Here is a 20,140-nt window from a genome sequence, read left to right as displayed (position 1 = left end):
TCACTGAAACCTCCATACTCAGGCTTTTGGAAAAGCCTCATCTGTCCCAGCCCAGCCCTGGGTAACGTCTTAGTCACTGAGTTTATAAGCTCTCGTCAAGAGATGTTTTGTTTTTCTGAAGGTTTATTTTGCCCTGCCTCGTAGAATTTGCTTTATGCAGGTGAAGTTTATGCATCAGTCAAGTCCATGAGTTTGGAGATCGCTCTGCAGAATTCCCTTCCTCTGGTACCCGGCCATGCAAGCTCCTGAGGGCGGACTCGGCCCGTCCCCCTCTGTAGCCCAGAAAGTTCCTCCAGGCAGAGTCCAGGAGACCGTGGGCTCAACCCTAGGGACTTCTCTTCTCTCTAGAATCATAGTCAATTTCCTGTTGTCTCCAGTTTTAGTCGTTTATAGCAGAGGGGCAATCTAGTCCAGTTACTTTATCATGGGCAGAAGCAGAAATCTTATTCTTTTATATATTTACCCTCACATTTTTATATATTCTAAAAGCAATATATAGTATTTCCATGTCTTTAAAACCTAACTTACATGGGTCATTTTCTTCCTATCCAAGTGTACACTCACCCCGCAGTACTGGAGATTACAGCCAGGCCTGTGCACTGAACTGCAGCCCCAGGCTTTTCCATCTATTATTTTATTTTATTTTATTTTTGATCCAGGGTCTCACTGTGTAGTCCAGGCTGGCCTCAAGCTCATGTCAAACCTCCTGCCTCTGCCTCCCTGGAATTACAGGTGTTCAGGCACCGCTGTGCCTGGCCACTGCCCTTTTTATTTTTTATTTTGGAATAGAGTCTTGCTTGGCTGCCTAGGCGAGGCTCCCAACTTGTGATCCTCCTGCCTCAGCCTCTCGAGTCTTGGGTCCCAGGTGTGTGCCACCACACCCACTACACCGAACACACCTTTTAAGATGTAGCCGCATGGCTATTTGAACTCAGTAACTTACACAGCTGAGTATTTCGGGCTGTCTGCTAAGGGCAAGGGGCTGTCCTCGCAGGCGTACTGTTGCGCAAGACAGGAACAGCCCCGCTCTTGTGGGAGGAGGCAGATGGTAAGCACAGGTAATGTCTGATAGCAAAAGTGCAGGGAAAAAATATGCAGCAAGGTGTGGGAAGGGTGACGAGGAAAGATTGAGCAGATCTGCCCTGAGCAAGCTGGGGGCGCCCGCAGGGCAGTGTCCTGAGTGGGGAGGATTCCAGGGAGAGAGACCAACTGTAACAAAAGCTCCCATGAGGGTTTTGAGCAAGGCCACGATGTGTGCTTGTGCATGTTTTTAAAACTTTGAAGCCAGGCGTGGTGGTACACACGTGTAATCCCAGCACGCGGGAGGCTGAGGCAGGAGGATTGCTTTAAGTTCCAGACAAGCCTGAGATACAGTGAGTTCAGGAGCAGCCTGAACTATACAGTAAGACCCTGTCTCAAAAATAAATAGATAGGGGCTGGAGGTTTAGCTCAGCGGCATAAGGGCCTGCCTTGCAAGCAGGCAGTCGTGAGTTTGATCCCCGGTACCAATAAAAAGGAAAAAGACAAAATAAATAAATAGATAGATAGATAGATAACAATAAATTTAAAAAGTGATAAAACTTCTCCATAGTTACATTCAGGGAATGGATAGAGCGCGGTAACAGGACTACTATAGAAATCCGAGCAGGAGATGGCAAGGAAGATTGGCCTGGACCAGAGTTGTGAATGGTCCTGTTAAGGATGTAAGGGCAGAGCCAGCAGAACTCATGGGTGGGCAGTGTGGGTCAAGGCAGGAACTGAGACTGATGCCCACGCCCTTGAACTTAGGAAGGGAATCAACAAAATGCCTTGAACTGGCACAGACATAGTTTGTGTGTTAGCTGCTGAGGCCAGCATTCAGGTGAGAGATGCGGCTGGACTTTGAGTGTCTTCGGTGTAAAGATGGTTTTTAAAAGTCAGGGTGCCCAGCAAAATCCACTAGGGTCTTAGGAGAGAGAAGAGAGGTAGTCGGAACTGACACCCTGGGAATTCCAACACTTAAATGGAAGGTCTTCCTTGTAAAGGATCCACGAGAGACTGACAGGAAGCAACGGCTGGGAGAGGAGCAAAACCAGGAGAGTGAAGGAGGCATTTAAAGAAAGGAATGATCTCTATTCAATGCATTTGAGTGGGTATATATGCTATACAGCAAGGTGGTGCGTTCTTTTTCACTGCTGTCTAGTATTTCATCACATGAATAGAGAAGATTCATTCTTCGGTCTCCTTCCATGTTGGTTAATGAATACTCACAGCAAACTTCCTAGAACTTGTCACCAACTGGAGCACATGTGGGTGAGTCTGTCTTCGGATTGTGTCTAGGGAGAGAATCAAGAAATCACTCAGAAAAAGACTCACAGCTTCAGCTTGACAAGGTAATACCAGGCTGCTTCTGAAAATGGCGCTGCTGGCATCTGTGACTTCAGGGCTTCAGAGATGCCATCTCACATCCTCTGCAGTATCAGCTAGTGCAGACTTCAGGATTCTTCCCAGCCTTGGGTGTGGCTGTGCGTGCATCTTCCTAAGTACTGGTGAGGCTGAGTACTTTGTATATTCTAGACTTTAAATCTTGCTTTATTAAGTACACTGCACACACTGTCAGCCTGGGGCGTGTCTTTGACCCTGGAGGAGAACGAGATGTATGTGCATATGCGTGTGCAGAAAAGCTTTTAGTTTGGATGCAGGCAGATCTGCTCCATGTTTTCTAGGTTAAGTAATCCTCCCCTATCCTGGAGTCATGAAGTTACCCACTTGTCTTGGTTCTAAGACTTGCAGTATTTTTTAGACATATACACGACATTGTCACAGCATCTGAAATGTAATGTGTGTGTGTGATGTGAGGCAGGGATCAGGTCTAGTTTTCTTATGTTGGAAAACCCGGATGTTCTGACTTTGTCAGCCTGTTCCCCGATGGGGACTGCTGCCAGCTCACCTTGGGCTCCCGTGAGGACCTGGATCTGCTTGGATTCACTTTTCCTGTTCCACTGGTCACATCACTTACACTTGGATCCATACATGTATGTTCTATTACTTAATAAAAATTTGATGTCTGGTAAAGTGATCACAGGTGAGGGCAAAATAATTTTGTTGTGCTTTGAAGTTATCTCTCTTTAGACAACTGCGTGTGTAGTTAAAATAGCACTGGCCAAGCCAGGTATAGTGGTTCAAGCCTGCGATCCCAGCACTCTGGGAGGCTGAGACAGGAGAATCACAACTTTAAGATCAAGACTGCCTGGGCAATAAGAGACTTAGACCCAGTCAAAATAAAAAAGGGAAAGGCGTAAAGAGTAGTTCAGTGCTCAGGTTCAATTCTCAGTAACACACACACACACACACACACACACACACACACACACACACACTTGCTAAGTCTAGAAAAAGCCCCACTCACCTGTCTGGGACCCAGCTGCGGCATGAGGAGGGAGGGCTCCCGTGACTTTCCCGTGACACTCTGGGTACTTTTACTGATAGCCCTTCCTCCTCCCCGGCTTCTCAGTTTCCCCGCCAGCCCTCACTCAGGTCGTGATGTCCCTGAAGGGGGACAGCTTCCGCTACCTGCTCTAAGGCCTGCACTGGGTCTCCTGCAGCTGGGCTGCAGTTCCGATTTGATTTCGCTGCTCACAGCCAGCCAGACCGCAGGGACAGGGCTGGCGGGGCCTGGGGTTTCCTGTGCCTCACCAGCTCTGAGACCCTGGCGTTTAAAAATAAACACAGCAGAAACCACCGTGACCTCCCAGCCTCTGCGTGTGCCCGGGCTGCTCTGAGGGCCCCAGGCCCGGCCTGGGCCTGTCCCCGGCACAGTCGCAGCAGTGGGGCCCGGCTCACGCTCCTCCTGCTCCCTGTCCCCTCTCAGGCCGTCACCCGCAGGGCCAGGGTGGCCCGGGGAGAGAGGATGAGCCAGTTCCTGCGGCACTTCACCGTGGTCGGGGACGACTACCAGTCCTGGAACATCAACTACAAGAAGTGGGAGAACGAGGAGGACGACGACGACGAGGGGGAGCAGGAGCAGCCGCAGCCCGCGCCGGCCCCGGGCCAGGAGGGCAGGGAGGGCAGGGACGCCGAGGCTGCCTCCGTCCCCCCGCCCAGGCCGCCCCCGGACTTCAGGGCCAAGCTGAGGAAGCTCTTCAGCTCCCACCGCTTCCAGGTAGGAGGCCGCGGCCAGGGTGGCAGGGTGGCACCTGTCTGTGTCACTGTCACTGTTCTCCACAGGCGGTCAGAGCTGCCCTAGTGGCCCAGCGAGGGCCCCTGTCATGGTGGGGTGTGGGGTAGTCATCCTGGGAAAGTACATTAGAGTAGAGCCCATCTACCACGGGCTGGAGGCTCAGGCCTGAGCAGGGACAAAGCAGTGGCACAGGCTCCGGTGGACAGGGTGCTCAGAGACATGGCTGTGAGGTGAAGCCACAGCAATAGAAAGTGGGTTGCTGGTGGCCATGGGCTCGGGCTAGGGCTGGAGGGGACGTGTGTCTGCTTGGTGGACACAGCGTTCCCATCTGGGGCAGTGAACGTTCTGGAACTGGATGGTGGTGATGGTTGAGGGACCTTGTGACCATACTTAAGCCCACTGACTTTAAAATGATGACAATGAAAAAAAAGATGGGCACCATAAACATTTTTCTGCTACGCAAGTTTATAGCCCCCACACACAGTAAATAAAAGAGTGGTCGTCAGAGGCAGAGAAATACACTTGATAGACCCTCAGGCCCTCCTGGGAACAAGGCCAAGGGTCCCTGCCTCATGCCAGCTATCGACCTTTGGGGACCTCCATGTCCTCTCTGTGGAAAGATGCCATGCGTACCTGTCCAGCTCTGACTTGTCACCACCCTGCAGGGTGACCACAGGGGGAGACAGGAGGGGACATGGGGGCGTCAAGGGCAGAGAGAACCGAGTTTGGCAGGGCAGTTTTGATGCTGACATTTTGAAGGACATTTGGATTGTGGAGGACAAATGCACACACACAAATGCGCGCGCACACACACACACACACACACACACACACACAGACTCTACCCTGGGCAAGCCAGTGCCTGGAGTACAGGGAGGCATTTGGGGACACAGCTGTGGGCCTCCTCCCAAGGCTCAAGTCCCTGAGGAAGGGCAGAGATGAGACGTAGCCCCTGTCCCTCCCATCCCTGACTTTGTTCCCTCCCATCCCTGACTTTGTTCTGGGGTAAAACAGAGAAATTGTTTTGGTTGCTGTTTTTCTTGCGCTCCTGTGGCTTGAAGAAAGGAAGCAAGCCAACACTCAGCGCTCCGCGGCCCTGCCTGGGCCTCTGTGGCTGTGACAGGAAAGGAAACGTGGTATTAACTCGTTGGGGTTGAAATCCCAAACCCTCAATTTCAGGAGCAGAAGGAGGGAGGCAGCTTCCTTCCAGCTGCAAGGGAAGCTCTGAGCCGCCCCCTCCAGATGTCCCGCACCTCTTCAGTGACCCCCAGGCCAGCCCTGAGCTGGGGCACCCAGAGACATTCCCACTGGGGAAAAGACTGTCATGACATAAGTAATTCATTCTCTCATGCCACAGTCACAACTACTGTGTACAGAACCCGTCCCTGGCCTCAGGAGGATCTGAGTCCACAGAGAAGCAGGGGTTGTCACTAAGACGGAGCGGACACTGGTTACAAACAGAAATCCTCTGCAGGGACGGGGCTTGGGGGCTCTGCAAGCTCAGGGCCTCAAGGACCTGCTGCACCCTGGGACTTGGGGGAGGTGACCTGTCACCTGACACCTGAAGGCTGAGCAGGAGTGAGTCCTGTGGGTGACTCTTGACACCTGTGATTACCAGAGTTTTTGGTTTTCTTTTGATTTTGTTTCCTGGTGGTGCTGGGGTGGAACCCAGGCCCTGGCCCAAGCTCAGCAAGTGCCCCGCCCCCCTACCAGTGCCCTAGGCCCCCTGGTCTATGGATGCAGCGGGCACTTTCCAGGTAGAGGGGCCGGGTTTCCAGGGCCAGGCAGGGAATAGGCTGCTGCCCTGAAGGCACAGAGAAGGGTGCCAGGTGGGCAGAACCATTGCCGAGGAGGTGGGCTCTGGGTAGTTTGTAATGGCCAGGGTCTTACATAGGATGGCACAGCCCAAGCAGAAGCCATGATGGACAGGAACAAGGGGGCCTGGGGCTTTGCTCCTACCCCTCTCCCTGCCTGCCAGCCCCCCCCCCCCCCCATGCTGCAGCCTCTGCTTAAGGAAACTCACAGCCCAGCAAGGTGCTGGCTGCCTGCCCTGCAGGGAAGGGTTGGGGGTTATAGGCCTCTCTGAGTTCCCTGCACTTTTCTGTCCTCTGTGTGGCAGCTCCATGGTGAGTGGCAGATTCGGGCCTCAGGGCTGGGATCTGGGCATTGCAGTTTAGTGGTCTTGAATCTTTTTTCTTATTTTTGTTTTTATAAATTCAAATGCAAGTCACATAAAACTAATCGCTTGAAAATGAGTCATTCTGGGCTGGGCATTTAGCTCAGCGGCCTAAGTACCTGCCTTACAAGCAGGCAGTCGTGAGTTCGATCCCTGGTACCGATAAAAATGAAAAAGATCAAAAAAAAAAAAAAAGAAAGAAAGAAAATGAGTCATTCTGTGGTATGTAGGACATTCACCATTATCTAGTTCCAGGACATTCTCCTCACATGCTCCTGCACCCCTGGAAACCATCGCCTGTATTTTGTCTCTTCGGTGCTCCTTCTCTGGACATTTGTATCTTTCGCATCTGGCTCTTTTCACTCCCTGTGATGTTTGCAGGGTGCTTACCAGCATCACCCCACTTCATAGCAGCATATATCAGCGCATGCTGCCTCATTAAGGCTACAGAATGGGTCCGTTCTGTTTGTTTGAGACAGGGTCTCACCATGCAGTTCACGCTGGCCTTGAACTCACTTCGTAGCTCAGGCTGGTCTCGAACTCACAACAATCCCCCTACCTCAGCCTCCCAAGTGCTAGGACGACAGGTGTGCGTCAGTACATCAGGCTAATGGATCCATTCTTCATACCTCTGCGCCTTGCCTTTAGACTTCGTAAGCTTCAGATCCCTTGGGCTCTAAAATAAAACCAAAGATTAAAAAGAAAAAGAAGACAAAACCCATGACCACCAGAGGCTTGAGTCTTTGTTAAAGCACTGCATTTGGATGGTGGAAACTGCAGTATAGACTATTTTGCCATGTCATCAAACCCCATTATCAGTTACTTTACTAAAATAATTAAGCTCATTTTCAAGTGATTAGTTTTATGTGACTTGCATTTGAATTTATAAAAACAAAAATAAGAAAAAAGATTCAGTTGAAAAGTCCTAAAAGCTTAACAGTCCATTCTTGTGTAGGGCTCAGCTTGTTTAATTTCAACCTGGAACCGGGTTGAATAGCAGACTCACTTTCAAAGGTCAAAATCCACTGACCTGGCCAGGCCTCGTGGCACGTGCCTGTAATCCCAGTACCCTGGGAGGCTGAGGTAGGAAGATCACAAATTTGAATGTAGCCCAGGGAATTTAGGGACTAAGCAAAACTCTCTCAGGGACATCTCAGTGTGAAGGCCTTGAGTGCAATCCCATCACCCCTCCCAAAATATAAACTCCACTGATCTGAGCAGCAAGGCCTGAGACTAAGTGACGTCTGGAACCCTGGGGGAAGAGAAGGCTCATGTGTGGTCTTTTGGGGCATCTCCCTCCCTCCACTGTCACCTCTCCTAAGGCTGCCACTTCCAGCCTTCCATCAAAGCCTTAACAGTGTCATCTGTTGAGTGACTGACATCTGTTCTGTGCCTGCCTAGGCGTTAGCGGTCCCCGGAAGTAGGAAAATACAAACCTTAACATTGTCCTTTATTTTTTCCACCCAGAAAGTGGCATTCAGTTTGAGATACTCTTTTTGAGAAAGAGTGAATGAGAAAGGCAGAGAGCAGGAGTGGCCAGGGGGCTGGAAAGGAGCCCTATGGCAGACAGGCAGGTCCCTCCCTTGGCATCTGTACCCCAGAGCCCCACCCCGAGATGTCCACCCCCTACGTGAGTCTCATGGTTTCCCACTGTGCTCTGTGACCCCAGGTCATCATCATCTGCCTGGTGGTTCTGGATGCCCTGCTGGTGCTGGCCGAGCTTATCCTGGACCTGAAGATTATCAAGCCGGACAAGTATGCGGCCAAGGTAGTGTCACTGCCACTGCAGCTCCCCTGTGCTTCAGGGCAGCGTGGAGCAGCGAGGAGCTGGGGAGTTTGGTGTCATTTGCTTCCTGTCTTCCAGTGTCTGTGCAGTCCCTTCACTGGAGCCATAGGTAACACCACCGAGTCAGTTACCATGCCAGGCTCCGTGCCACCCAAGAAGCAGTGGGTGCAGGGCGAGGCCAGACCCGAGAAGGATCTTCCCGTGTGCTTTGAGGAGGGGAGGTGCACATGCCTATGTTTTCAAGTGGTAAAAAGGGCAGAAGGAAACATCAAACCTTCCTCTCAACCAAGAGCAGCCCAAGTCAGGGGAAAAGGATGAGTAGTTCCCTTTTCTCTGTGTTCCTTAATAGGATTTGTGATGCTGCCTTTCCCCCCAAATCTGTATCATGAAAAGTAGCAAATAAACCTTTCCCCGTGTTAGCTTTATTACTATACATTCCCAAGACAGATCCACGTGTTTCTGTCACCCACACTGTGACTTCACCCCTAAACACATCTGTGCGTCTAAGAACAGGCCTCACCTCACCCCAGAACCAGCCTGGCGCTCAGACGGAAGTCAGCGACGGCAGTGCCGGTCTCATCACCAGCACTGCAGTCCCTCGCTGGCCTTGGGGGTATCTTCTGAGGTGTCTGTTTCCTTCTCTGCAGCCGCGCTTCCCACCTCACAACGCTGACTTTTTAAATAGTCCCACCAGCCATCCCGTAGGACGGCTCGCATTCTGGTTTAGCCTGCAAATCCATCCAAGGGCTCTTTGGTTTGGTCCCTTCTCCCGGAAGCCGAAGCGCACACCGGAAGTGACGTCAGAGGCTCAGTCCAAAAGGGCTGCACATGGTGGGCTCTGTTCTTGAGAATCACCCGGGGGGGGGGGGACGTCATGCCAGGGCCCCCGTTAAGGGCAGCCACGTCATTTGATGTAGGTGGCAAATGCTGGCGTGTGCCACTGTCCAGCGCTCTTGTCCTCTGCAGTTATAAAGAGCTTTTCCCGTGACACTTCATCCCACCCAGATTTCCACCCTGGGCGGCCCCTGCTTGCGTCAATGAATTCACTGGCGACGCACAATGATTTTCTAGTTCTGACTTTCCCTCCACCCTTTAGCTGCTGTTCTCCCACAAAGAGGAGCTTTCTTCCCATGAGTATGCCCGCCTCACCACGGGCGCATGGGTTTTTTGTTCCTTGTGTAGATCAGTCATTCTTCTCGATGTTCAGATTGTCCCACACCGGTCACTGTGGGCCACTTCAGTCCGTCTCCTTTTGACCTGAGCCTTTAGGTAGAGTTTCTTGCTTTCTGGCACAAGAAGTCTCAGCTCACTAATGCATTTCCTGCCTCACCTTGGAAACGACCTCCTTGCTGAGGCCTGGGGCTTAGACACCAGGCTCTGACGCCCTCTTCACTTAGCATCTGCCTTGATGACAGAACGTTCATAGCCCTTACTTGAGTAATGTGTGTATGCAGGTGCCACTGTTCACGTGACAGGGGCCTTCTCGTGGAGAGTGACATTGTCCCACCAACAGTGCAGAAAATCTTATTTGGAAATAGCGCTTGTGTTACTCAGCTTGCCCACTGCTGGGATGAAACACTTGGCACCCACAACTGACAGGAGGACATGTTTATTTTGGCTCACGTTTTTGGAAGATTCAGTCTATGATTGGTTGGCTCCAAAGCAGAACCAATATGACAGAAGGACCAGGAGGAAAGGTCCTCATCCCATTGGTGGCCAGGAAGCACAGAGAGAAGGGGCTAGGTTACAACCCAGCGACTATGTCCAACCAGGCAGCACCGCCCAGCAGCACATTCAGCTACTGACCTCCTCCACGGAGGAGTCCAGTGCCCCATGATCCAGTCACCTCCACACACATTAATTAGATGTAAACCATAGCAGCGCTGCGTTAAGTATCCTGCAGCACAGCCGTGTGCACTAATTCCCTTCCAAGGGCAGAAACCTGCCTTGTGCTCAAGGCTGTATTTCCAGCATGGAGCACAAGGTCTGTCTCGCCAAGGAAGTCTTCCGCTGGTAGGCAGGGTGGGGTCCCTGAGGCCAGGCTGTGAGCCAAGGCCCCATCTCCTGACTGTGGCTCCTTGTCCTCCTCAGGTGTTCCACTGGATGAGCATCGCCATCTTGGCCTTCTTTATGATAGAGATTTCCTTTAAGATATTCGTCTTCCGCCTGGAGTTCTTTCACCACAAGTTTGAGATCCTGGACACGGTGGTCGTGGTGATCTCCTTCATCCTCGACATTGTCCTCCTGTTCCAGGAGCACCAGTTTGAGGCTCTCGGCCTGTTGATTCTGCTCCGGCTATGGCGGGTGGCCCGGATCATCAATGGTACGAGTTTCCCGGGCTGCGGAGGGGACAGGACAGCAGACGGGGCTGGACATAGGCTGGGGCCAGGCTGGTTCTTCAGGCACTGGCATCTGGGCCACACATGTAGTTTCCACCATGGCCAACACCACCACCCAAGAGTCTAAAGAAAAGGAAGTGGTGACATTTGGTGACCAACTGCTGCCTCTGTGGCCACAGATGGACAGGACGAGTGCCATGAAAACTATCTTTCTCCTTCAGGCCTTATTTTTATGATTATCAAAAGATATTTATTTAGAAAGGTTAGAATAATCCCCGAGAAGTCTCTTGAGGTTTTTTTCTGAGCATTCCCCCGACCTTGGTATCGGGGGTTTAAACCAGGGTCTTGGTGCTGAAATTCTATCCCTGGTCCTCTGTTTATTCTGAGACAGGGTCTCCGTATCACTAAACTGCCTAGACTGGGTTCAGATTTGTGATCCTCCCGCCTCAGCCTCTGCGAGTGCTGGAAAAATAGCACCCATACTAGGTGATCACCTTTTTTTTAATTTGGTGTTTCTCAGAGGTTTCCATGTAGGCACCAGGGGAAGGCACCGGCCAGAGGGACGCAGGAAGCTGAGTGACAGATGCATGTCACATTACTCCCTCACAGGGTGTCAGGGCGCTCGGGAGCATGAGGCAGCCACGGTTTTTTAAACTGACCACTTGGTGCTTTTGATTGGGGGGAGCAGATAAACACGCCCTAGGCTCTGGCTAGAGCAAAGGCATGTGGGAAAATGGTATTTCAGGGAAACCCTTGTCATGCATCCTGGACCTGGGGCAGATGTGACATGGCCTTGGTGACAGCCAGCTGCTCAGTATACACCTTCTGCCACAGAGTTATGGCCAGGCAGTGTGACCGATCTCTGCAGCACCCCTGGCAGGCTCAGGGCTCCCCAAGCGAGGGGTTCACTGGGGAGTGGAGGGGAGGGCAGGTGTTGGAGGCAGCTATGCCTCTGTGTGACACAGACCTGCTCCCCTGGGCGGCCCAGTGATGATAATGAAGACTGAAGAGCCTTGCTTTGGGTTCTGCTGGGGAGGACAATGCTCTCAGTGGCTGCTGGGGAGGCTTCTGTCAAGCAGGCGACAGCCAGTGGCTGGTGCTCGCATGCAGCTGTGTTCCAGCCCCGCCCCAGCAGGCCATGTGGCGCAGCCTGACACCCATCCTGACCCTGCGTGGGGACTTCTCAGGCAGTTCGGGCCATGAGCACCTGTTGGGTAGCTGGGTACCGCAGGGTACAGAAACAAAACAGCTGGCCCTCTGGTCTGTGACGGCACTTGGTGATGACTGACGAGTCTAACACTCCCCTTTCGGACCCTGTCTGCACATAGGAATGTACTGAACATCTTTGCCTTCCCCCAAGTGGTGACAGGAGAAACCAGCATTTCTGATGCCCCAAATAACTTTCCAGGGATAATCATCTCGGTGAAGACCCGCTCAGAGCGGCAACTCCTGAGGTTAAAGCAGATGAACATTCAGTTAGCCACCAAGATCCAACACCTTGAGTTCAGCTGCACCGAGAAGGTAAGACCCCAGGGCATGTTGGTCACAATCCTCCCAAGCACAGGTGTGGCATGTCCCTGCAGTGCCTCTGCCTGGTGCCCTTCCCTGGTCTGTGTGCCTTGACCCTTCAGACCTCACCCATCCACTTGCCAGAGCCAGGCCCACTGCCCAAGCTATGCCAGTGCCCCTCCTCTGGGCACCTGTGATCTCCACCGTCCCTGTGCCCAGGAATCCCTGTCTGATAGCAGCAGTCTGCTCAGCAGCCTGACGTCCACAGGACAGCAGCTCTCGCTCTTCGTGTCCTGTGCCTGGGGCTCCCCAAATGACTGTCACATCTCTGCTGAACTGCAGGCCAATTCTGATATGTGTTTTTGCAACAGGAACAAGAGATCGAAAGACTCAACAAGTTGTTGCGAAAGCACGGGCTGCTTGGCGAGGTGAACTAGATGTCTGCAGCCTGTGCTGGGGAGACCAGGCCGCCAGGCCACAGGTGAGGGGGGTCCCCGCCTCTGCCTCCCAGCCCTATGAGGTTTGTGCGGACGCGGCCCTGCAAGCTGCTCAATTCTTTCTTCGTCTGACCAAGAGCTGCCTGTGCCCTCCCCTGCACTATATGACAAATGTACCAAACTGTCCTGTCTTCCAGGACACTTTATTCCTTACGAACAAAGCTGGACAATGACTGGTTGTAAATAAATTTAATCTCATCAAATGTGGAGTTTTCAGGCCCTGGGCACCCTTTCTGAGGAGCATTTGGACAGGAAAAGAAAGGAAACCAGCTGGCTTGGCTGCCAGCTCCCTACCCCGTCTTTCTTCCTCCAGACACTGCGGTGGGGTCCCCTCACGCACCCCTCCCGGGATCCAGCTGCCCGGCTTCTCACTGGCTGCCCCTCCTCCTGCACCTGGCGTTGTTTTCCTCAGCTACCCTACAATTAATGCCTGAAAGAGCTGTGCTCCTTCCCGGCCCTCCCACCTATTCTTCCCTCATCCACCCACCTGGCTGCTCTGCGCAGAGCCAGCAGAGCTCGGAGGGCAAACGGAAATTAGACCTGTGCTGGCCCTGTCATTAACATAATCTTTGGGGAAAGAGCCCCTCGTGAAGCTTTGTGCTCTCCTCGCATGATTTTATATGGTATTTTGCTATTTTTGTACTTATTTCTACGGGACTGGAAAGAAAAGCTGGACTCTGAACAATGGACCTTTTTAAAATAACTCACATCAAAGCAGGGATGGAGGAGGCCCCAAATGGACCCTCCCTGCACACACCGTGTCATAGTCTTTTTCCTGCAGTCTCCGAGGGACAGCTCGGTTTCCATCCAGGACCTGAGTGCAGAGCACTGGACTGACCAGCTCAGAAATGGAATCAAGCCAAGTGCAATTCCCAAGAGGAGAGGGGAGTGTGTGGGCTTAGGAGTGACACCAGGGCCAAAAGGAGTGTGACCCAGTGGTCACCAGCTCCAGGAGGCCTGCAGCCCTGAGTGCACGCTGTCCCACGGTGCAGCCCTTCACGGTGGGCCCGGCATGACCACTCGCATCACGCAAATGGGAAGAAGAAGTCGAAGGGTAGCCTGGCGTTGATGGTGGGCCGAGCCCGGAAGCCAGCCACTGCTGGTGCAGAGACGTCCACAAAGGTCACCGCGGTGGAAACCACAATCGTCCTTTGACTTCCTGCCTGGGGCTACAGTGAAACATCAGAGCTGCACACCCGGCCCCCCAGGGTGTTAGCAGGGGGACCAAGGGGGACTCTGCCTGCCCCACTGGGCTGCTGCTACCCAGGAGCCTGAGGGCATGTGGAGGGAGGAGGGACAGGGTCTGCCCAGGCGTCCTGACCCCTGCCAGCCTCAGCCACGTCTCAGGGCTCACGAGACTCCCACAGGTCAAGTCTAAGCCAGAGGCTGATAGCAGTAAAACTTGCTGTGGGAGCTTTTCCTTTTAAATACAAGAATGACTGCAAAACTGTTACAAGATTCCAGATTGTTTATCTTTTTTATCAGATAATAAATTTCACCTGTCACACCTGGGTTTTGTTTGGGCTACTTCTGGAAGTGTGTGTGTGTGTGTGTGTGTGTGTGTGTGTGTGTATCCTCCTGCCTCGGCCTCTTGGGTGCTGGGATTACAGGTGTGTACCACCATGTCCAGCTGGGCTTCTTTGTCTTAACCCATAGTTTTTGGGTTTTGGTTTTTGGTATTGGGGACAGAACCCAGGGCCTTGCTCTCTCTCTCTCTCTCTCTCTCTCTCTTTTTTTTTTTTTTTTTTTTTTTTTTTTTTTGTCTCTTTCCTTTTTTATCGGGGGCTTTGCTCTCTTACTGAGCTCCAGCCCCAACTTATTTTTCACTTCTGGGGAACCAGGGATTGAACCAGCTTTTAAGCGGCAGCCAGGCCCACCTGTGGAAAGGCGGAGGAAATGAGATTCGCCGTGACATTTACTATTCTGGCCTGGGGGTTCAGTAGTGACCCGTACTTAGTCCACTTCACTTCTATGACTAGAGCCACTGGGAGCTGACAGGAATCCTGCAGAAGAGATGCCAGTCAGTGATCAGAACATTATACAACCTCAAGTCAAACCTGATCTGCAGTTCAGTTTTAATTACAAAATGTCCCACATATCACAAAATGTTCTGAGCAAGAGAGTAGACTCCAGAAGTGCAGATCGAAACAGCTTTGACAAAGCACTTATCATTAATGCACTCAGTGCTCCAAAAATACTGCACCACCCAGTGTGACTCTCCCATCCCCACTGATTTCCAGAGGCCGAGAGTGGGGACCTTAAGAGCTCCAACTTCTCCTGCCTGTCTACACCTGCCCCAGGAGAGGGCCGTGGGGTGCACAGAACGGAAATTAACAGAAGTTAAACCTGACTGCGTGTCATTACAATGCTCTCAGAAGACATCTAAACGTTCTTCCCATTTGTCTGATTTCATCGACTGGCACCTAAAATGTGATCCTGGACATTGGGCAGTGCCTGTATGTTGAGCACCGAGAGCTCAGGCTGGATCTCTGCTTGGGTGGCCCTGAGGGGAACAAGGGGGGCTGGGCTCTGCGGACCCTGGTGCTGCCTCAGCGTCTTCAGCTGGAAAATGTGATAACTTTAAGCCGCCTGGTGGGTAGGCGGGGACCCCATGGCATAAGGGTACTTTTCTGTGCATTTGAAATTCTCCATATAAACTCTTCTGAATACTGCTCACAGGGCATGAAAACCCAGCAGGCCTGCTAATATACCCAGTGCCTGCCAAAAGGCACCGATGGCCTGCTTAGCTCCGAACAGCCTTTTAAAAACTGTGTGGGCTGCAAGGTCCTTGCCAGCACCCTATTATCAGGAGAAACTGCCTCGTGCAGCTGCTGGGCCCCAGTGTGGCCGTGCTCCACACTGCCCACACCTGGGTTTCACACAAACCTGCTCCAGGCCGCTGAGCTCCCCAGGTCGACACAGCCATAAGCAGTGCCACCTCTGTCCCTAGCCTGTCCGCCTCCAGGGGAACCATCCTAACTGGTGCCTTCACCCAGTGCCAAGAATCCAGGAGCGAGTTGCTGGGTTCCCCGGGGGCAGAACTGAGCCAAGGCTGAGCAGCAGGGACAGAGACCCGGTCTCAGGTCTTCACAGGGCACTCTGCAGGGAGGGCAGATGGCTTCCGAGTGTCCTCAGGTCATCATGCCCTGCTACAAATGCACCCAGAGCATGGTGACAGGAAAGCCTGGGCAATTAGGGCATAAGACGGAAAGCACACCGTGGTGACAGAACGGCCCACACTTTGCCAAGACAAAAGAACAGGTGGGCGAGGAGGCACGTGACCGGGTCGGCTTCCATGAAACTCGCTGGGGAACCTTGGCATTAAAAGCGTTCTAGGTGGGCTGCCCAGGTAGAGCAGGGGGTGTGGGTGGCAGCGGCGCGGACAGGGAGGCAGACAGCTCATCTGGGGGTGGCCTCGTGCTACCCCTGGCAGATTCGTGTGGCACTGATGACAGTGAGCAGGGCAAGCACCCTTTCTCCAAAATGCTGGGGACCAGGAGTAGTTCTGGAGTTTCTCTGGTCTGCGGATATTTGCGTGTACTCCTGAGGGACAGCCTAGGGCTGGGGCCCACGTCTACCCGAGAACCCTGTTGCATACACTCCTCATCCACCGCTGAAGGAAATTTCATGCAGTATTCTTATTGCTGGTGTCTCCCTACCATTGTCACTTAAGGCCAGGGTGGAGCTGTTCACTCAGGGGACTCAGAAGGTTCCAGACTATGGAGCATTTCAGGGTTTAGGAATGAGGGATGCCCAGCCTTTAGGAACAGGATGGCGATCGGTAGCAGTTCCAAGTTATGGGGTGACCACCCACTTGCCAGCAGCCACCCACTCAGCCGCATTAACTCCATTAACCCAGGTGACAGTGCCCAAGGTTGGAGCGGACATTCTCATTTCACAGACAAGCAAACAGGCTCACACCTGGAAAGGTGCTGGCCAGAAGTGGGCATGGGGGCACCTGCCTGTGCCCCAGGCCCCTTAGGGGGCTGAGGCTGCCTGCCCACAGTGGACAAAATCAATATTCAGAGCTCAGGCCACACCAACAAGACAGCAAAGGTCTGCCCAGTGCCACCCGCCTCCTTCACAAGTGTCCCCAGCTGCCCCTGACACCCAACCCAGAGGTAGAAGAGACCACTCGCGCCTGGCCTCAGCTTTTCCCCCTTTACCGTGACCGTGGGTGCGTGGGTGATGAAGTGGACAGGCACCCAGTCCAGCACGTCCTGGGCTCTGGAATTGCCGAATGGGGCCACGAAATCTGGGAAGCCCTGGCCCTTCAGCAGGTCCTTCACCCTCTGTGCCACAAGCCGGCACGGGATGGCAGGGCTCAGCCTTTGGGGAGAAAAAGGGCCGAGGAACTGTGTCAGCAGTTGTTTTTATAGTTTTTACTTTTTTGTGCATATGACACTGGCAATTCAAATCAGGGAGTGAAGGGCTACATGAGCAGCCCTTTATGTTTTTTTTTTTTTTTTGGTACTGGGGATCGAACTCACGACCTTGCACTTGCCAGGCAGGCACTTACACCGCTGAGCTAAACCCCCAGCTATGTTTCGATTTTTGACACTAAGCCTCCAGAAGTTGCCCAGACTGGCCTTGAACTTACTAACTCCTACCTCAGCCTCCTTAGAAGCTAGGATTATAGGCAGGACCTACTATACCCAGCCCACCAGCAGTTTTTTGGGGTTTTTCTTTCTTTTGGTACCAGGGATCAAACTCATGTTTGCCAAGCAGGCGCTTACACCACTGAGCTAAACCCCCAGCCCCACCAGAAGTTTTCACTGGTTTCCATGAAACACATGCCTCTCAGTTTTCATTAGTTTCTCCCTCTCCGGAAGGGGGATCTTTTGATAGCAGCTAACGTGTTCCTTAACACTGCTGAACCCTGGGCAATTTGGTAATTTAGAGATACTGTCAATAAGTGAATAAATGAATGAAAGAAAGAAAGCGAGCGAGAGAGAGAGAAATAAAGAACGAAAGAAAGACAGACAGACAGACAAGCCAGCCAGCTGCGGCCTGGGGAGGTAGCTCAGTGTGAAGGCCCTGGGTTCAAGTACTGGTATGAAAAAAAAAAAAAAAAAAAAGCCAAGAAATACTATGATGCATGGGTTATTTGAAGACCTGGGGGTGAGTCCCAAAGACCAGCTATAGCGGTTGAAAGTAGTGTCCTCTAGGACGGCACAAACAGGAGTGAGAGCTCCGGCTGAACGACAAGCTGCACAGGGCTCCTTGACATCACATATTATGTAGTATTTGATTAAAAAAGATAAAAACAGTACACTGAGGCTTCCTTTCACTGGTTTTCCTGTGCTATGTATATTAAAGTTCGGAAATATGGGACAGACTTTCAGGGGAAATATTTTTGCTCTGAGCTCAAGTGAACATAAAACATACGAAGCTTTGCAGTTTTTCCCTGGCCACCTTTGGGAAGGAAACGTCTGTGACTGTCACACCACTGGTGAGTAACAGTGCTGGATGCCATGTGCCTTCTGCAGGCTTGCTCAGCTGCTGAGACGGAGCCCTAGTTCCAGTGGGGAGAGGCAGGGCACTGTGCTTTCTGCTGCACACAAGCCTTGAGGCCGAGTCACCTCTCACCTGAGCTGGCAGCCCGTCTGCATGTTGTAACCAAACAGCACAGGGGTCCGGAGCCCATCAGCCACAAGGCAGTCTTGCTCAGCTGTGCTACGGAGAACAGTGAGTTGTCCGTACCTATTCGTGCTCTGGATAATCGCAGACTTTCACTGAGGGTTAAGGGACAACTGCTCAGTGCCAGAACATCCTGATTTTCAGATAAGAACATGGTATCACTCAGTGTCATTTGTGGGACCTGAGACACGAGTGAAATCCAGACCAACCTACCAGCACCAACAATAGCAAAAAGCTTCATTGTGACTATCTGCTTTGATTAGAACATCCTCAGGAGAAACGGCCTCAGAAAGTGGCCCTTCAAATTAATTCCAAGTTCTCAAAACCACCAAGTTGGTTTAGGAGGCTCTGTTTAAATGTGAAACAATGCATCCAAACGTCGATGCTTGTCTTCAGAAGTGTTTTAGACATGGGCATCTTCCTATGCTATGTACTGTCCCCAGGCACCAGTGTCCACCAACCTCCACCCAGGTGGTCCGGAGAAAGCTGCAGACAGCTGCGGCCAGCTGTCTGTCCCATTCTTGAGACTTCGGTATGCAAAGGATATCCCTTCCGGGGCTGCAGTCCTGCGACAAGTGGGAGCCCTACCAGGTAACCAGGGTTGCCGCTGAGAGCAACGGGCCTTGTGTTTTGCTAAAAAAAAACAATGAGGAAATGCCTCCCCTCACAGATGCTCATTTTAATAAGGAAACAGCAGGGAGAGAAATGAAATGCTTTTCGTAATAAGATCTAGAATTACCAACCTATAAAACAACCTCTCCCCCTACTCAGAACTATAAATACATCTGCTCAGTGTGGGAGTACTTCATGCTGTAAAAGAACAAGTGAACAGGCAGGGGACCCCGCTCCAGGGAGGAAGCTGCAGGCCGGGCTTGGGAGTGTTACAAACCCCATGCGGCGCACAAGCCCTGCGTTCAGTACAAAGGGTTAGATGGGGTCACGCTGGCAAACTGATTTCGCCTTATTAAGAAGTGATGATTTCTTTTTAACTCAGTGGTTAAAACTTGGACAAAATTGCTCTAACTTACCTGAATGAAGCTAATTTCAAACTTCTGCTGCAGGGGGACCGTGGCACGGCTAAGGGTCCCCAGAAGCAGTGAGAGGCCGGCCCCGGTGACCTCGCCTGCGTCTGTGTACGTGAGGCTGTACTTCACCTGCAACAGAATGAAACCCCAAGTGCACCGGGCCCCCTGACATTCCAGCAGCTGTGCTATTAACAAATAGCAAACAGAGGAGCCATAAGCGCCACGTCCTTCCCAGGTCTGGCGGGCTTCCTCTGGTGTCCGAGCAGATCCGAGCAGTGCTGCCTCAGCCTTACGCAGTGGATGGGGTCACCAGAGCCGCTCGGTGACCAGCCCAGCTCCACAGAGGAGATGAGTCCCCACAAATACAGTGATAGCAATGACAAAATTGGGATGCCTTCTCACAAGTTGCTAGGTTTGTGCGACAAGTAAGGAAGTACCCTCTTGCACAAAGACAAGGAGGAGACCAGGTCAACAGCAGGGCCACCACAAGGTGGGCCTGGGACCCCTGTGGAGAGCATCCCGCTACCCCAAAAGACAGGCGGCGCTTGAAAGGCCACACTGGGCACCTACTTCAAGTACAACATTAATGCAGATGCTGTCGTGCCCCGAACCATTGAGAGACGGCAGCCGTGGGCCCTTGTCCTCCAGGCGGGTCAGCGTTTTATTCAGAGATTGAACAGTGATGGACTGGACAGTGATTGGGACCTGTGAAGCAAAGGGTTGTCAGAGACTCTGCACTATAACAGAAGCGACAGGGCTCCAATAACAAAAAGCTTGGGACAACCCGACCTATCGAAGTGTGGGAGGCAGAGCGAAACATAAAGACCTGGTGGCTGGAGCTTGGCTAGTGCGCACCAAAATACCCTCAAAAACAAGAGGTAGTTATACGTGAATTATAAACCCTCTCACCCCCCATTAAGAAATACTCTTACCTGTGTCAGTGAATTGGGCGCCTAGACAAAAAGAAATCATGACAAAATCTGTTAGGTACAACAAAGCATTTGTTGAA

General features: G+C 52.2%; 2 protein-coding genes across 7 annotated transcripts in view; one reads left to right on the top strand and one right to left on the bottom strand.

The window, feature by feature from the left end:
- Hvcn1 (hydrogen voltage gated channel 1) overlaps window positions 1-13,978 on the top strand; it is a 29,156-nt gene extending 15,178 nt beyond the window's left edge. For 3 of the 5 annotated variants that reach the window (XM_003462980.5, XM_013144816.3, XM_063225608.1), the window contains 5 exons: window positions 3,851-4,141; window positions 8,005-8,103; window positions 10,213-10,444; window positions 11,869-11,981; window positions 12,341-13,978. In XM_003462980.5, the coding sequence (XP_003463028.3) occupies window positions 3,851-4,141; window positions 8,005-8,103; window positions 10,213-10,444; window positions 11,869-11,981; window positions 12,341-12,406 (801 nt within the window). In that variant the 3' untranslated portion in view covers window positions 12,407-13,978. Of the gene's footprint in view, window positions 1-3,850; window positions 4,142-8,004; window positions 8,104-10,212; window positions 10,445-11,788; window positions 11,982-12,340 lie in introns of those variants that run through there. The other 2 variants (XM_063225609.1, XM_063225610.1) reach the window with 2 other exon arrangements.
- Window positions 1,548-20,140, bottom strand: part of Tctn1 (tectonic family member 1) — a 35,910-nt gene continuing 17,317 nt past the window's right edge. Inside the window, exons 7-15 of one of the 2 annotated variants that reach the window (XM_023562015.2) lie at window positions 20,064-20,084; window positions 19,702-19,836; window positions 19,135-19,260; window positions 18,654-18,739; window positions 18,056-18,196; window positions 16,633-16,795; window positions 14,344-14,469; window positions 6,965-7,011; window positions 1,548-2,315 (exon numbers count right to left, since the gene is read on the bottom strand). In XM_023562015.2, coding sequence (XP_023417783.2) covers window positions 2,261-2,315; window positions 6,965-7,011; window positions 14,344-14,469; window positions 16,633-16,795; window positions 18,056-18,196; window positions 18,654-18,739; window positions 19,135-19,260; window positions 19,702-19,836; window positions 20,064-20,084 — 900 coding nt within the window. In that variant the 3' untranslated portion in view covers window positions 1,548-2,260. Of the gene's footprint in view, window positions 2,316-6,964; window positions 7,012-12,640; window positions 13,636-14,343; window positions 14,470-16,632; window positions 16,796-18,055; window positions 18,197-18,653; window positions 18,740-19,134; window positions 19,261-19,701; window positions 19,837-20,063; window positions 20,085-20,140 lie in introns of those variants that run through there. The other variant, XM_005000475.3, reaches the window with a different exon arrangement.

The sequence above is a fragment of the Cavia porcellus genome, unplaced genomic scaffold (assembly GCF_034190915.1).
Source record: "Cavia porcellus strain 051 isolate PalLab524CR breed Dunkin Hartley unplaced genomic scaffold, mCavPor4.1 scaffold_16, whole genome shotgun sequence".
Lineage (NCBI taxonomy): Eukaryota > Metazoa > Chordata > Mammalia > Rodentia > Caviidae > Cavia > Cavia porcellus.
The sequence above is the reverse complement of the archived record's forward strand: the minus strand, read 5'-3'. Positions and strand labels throughout refer to the sequence as shown.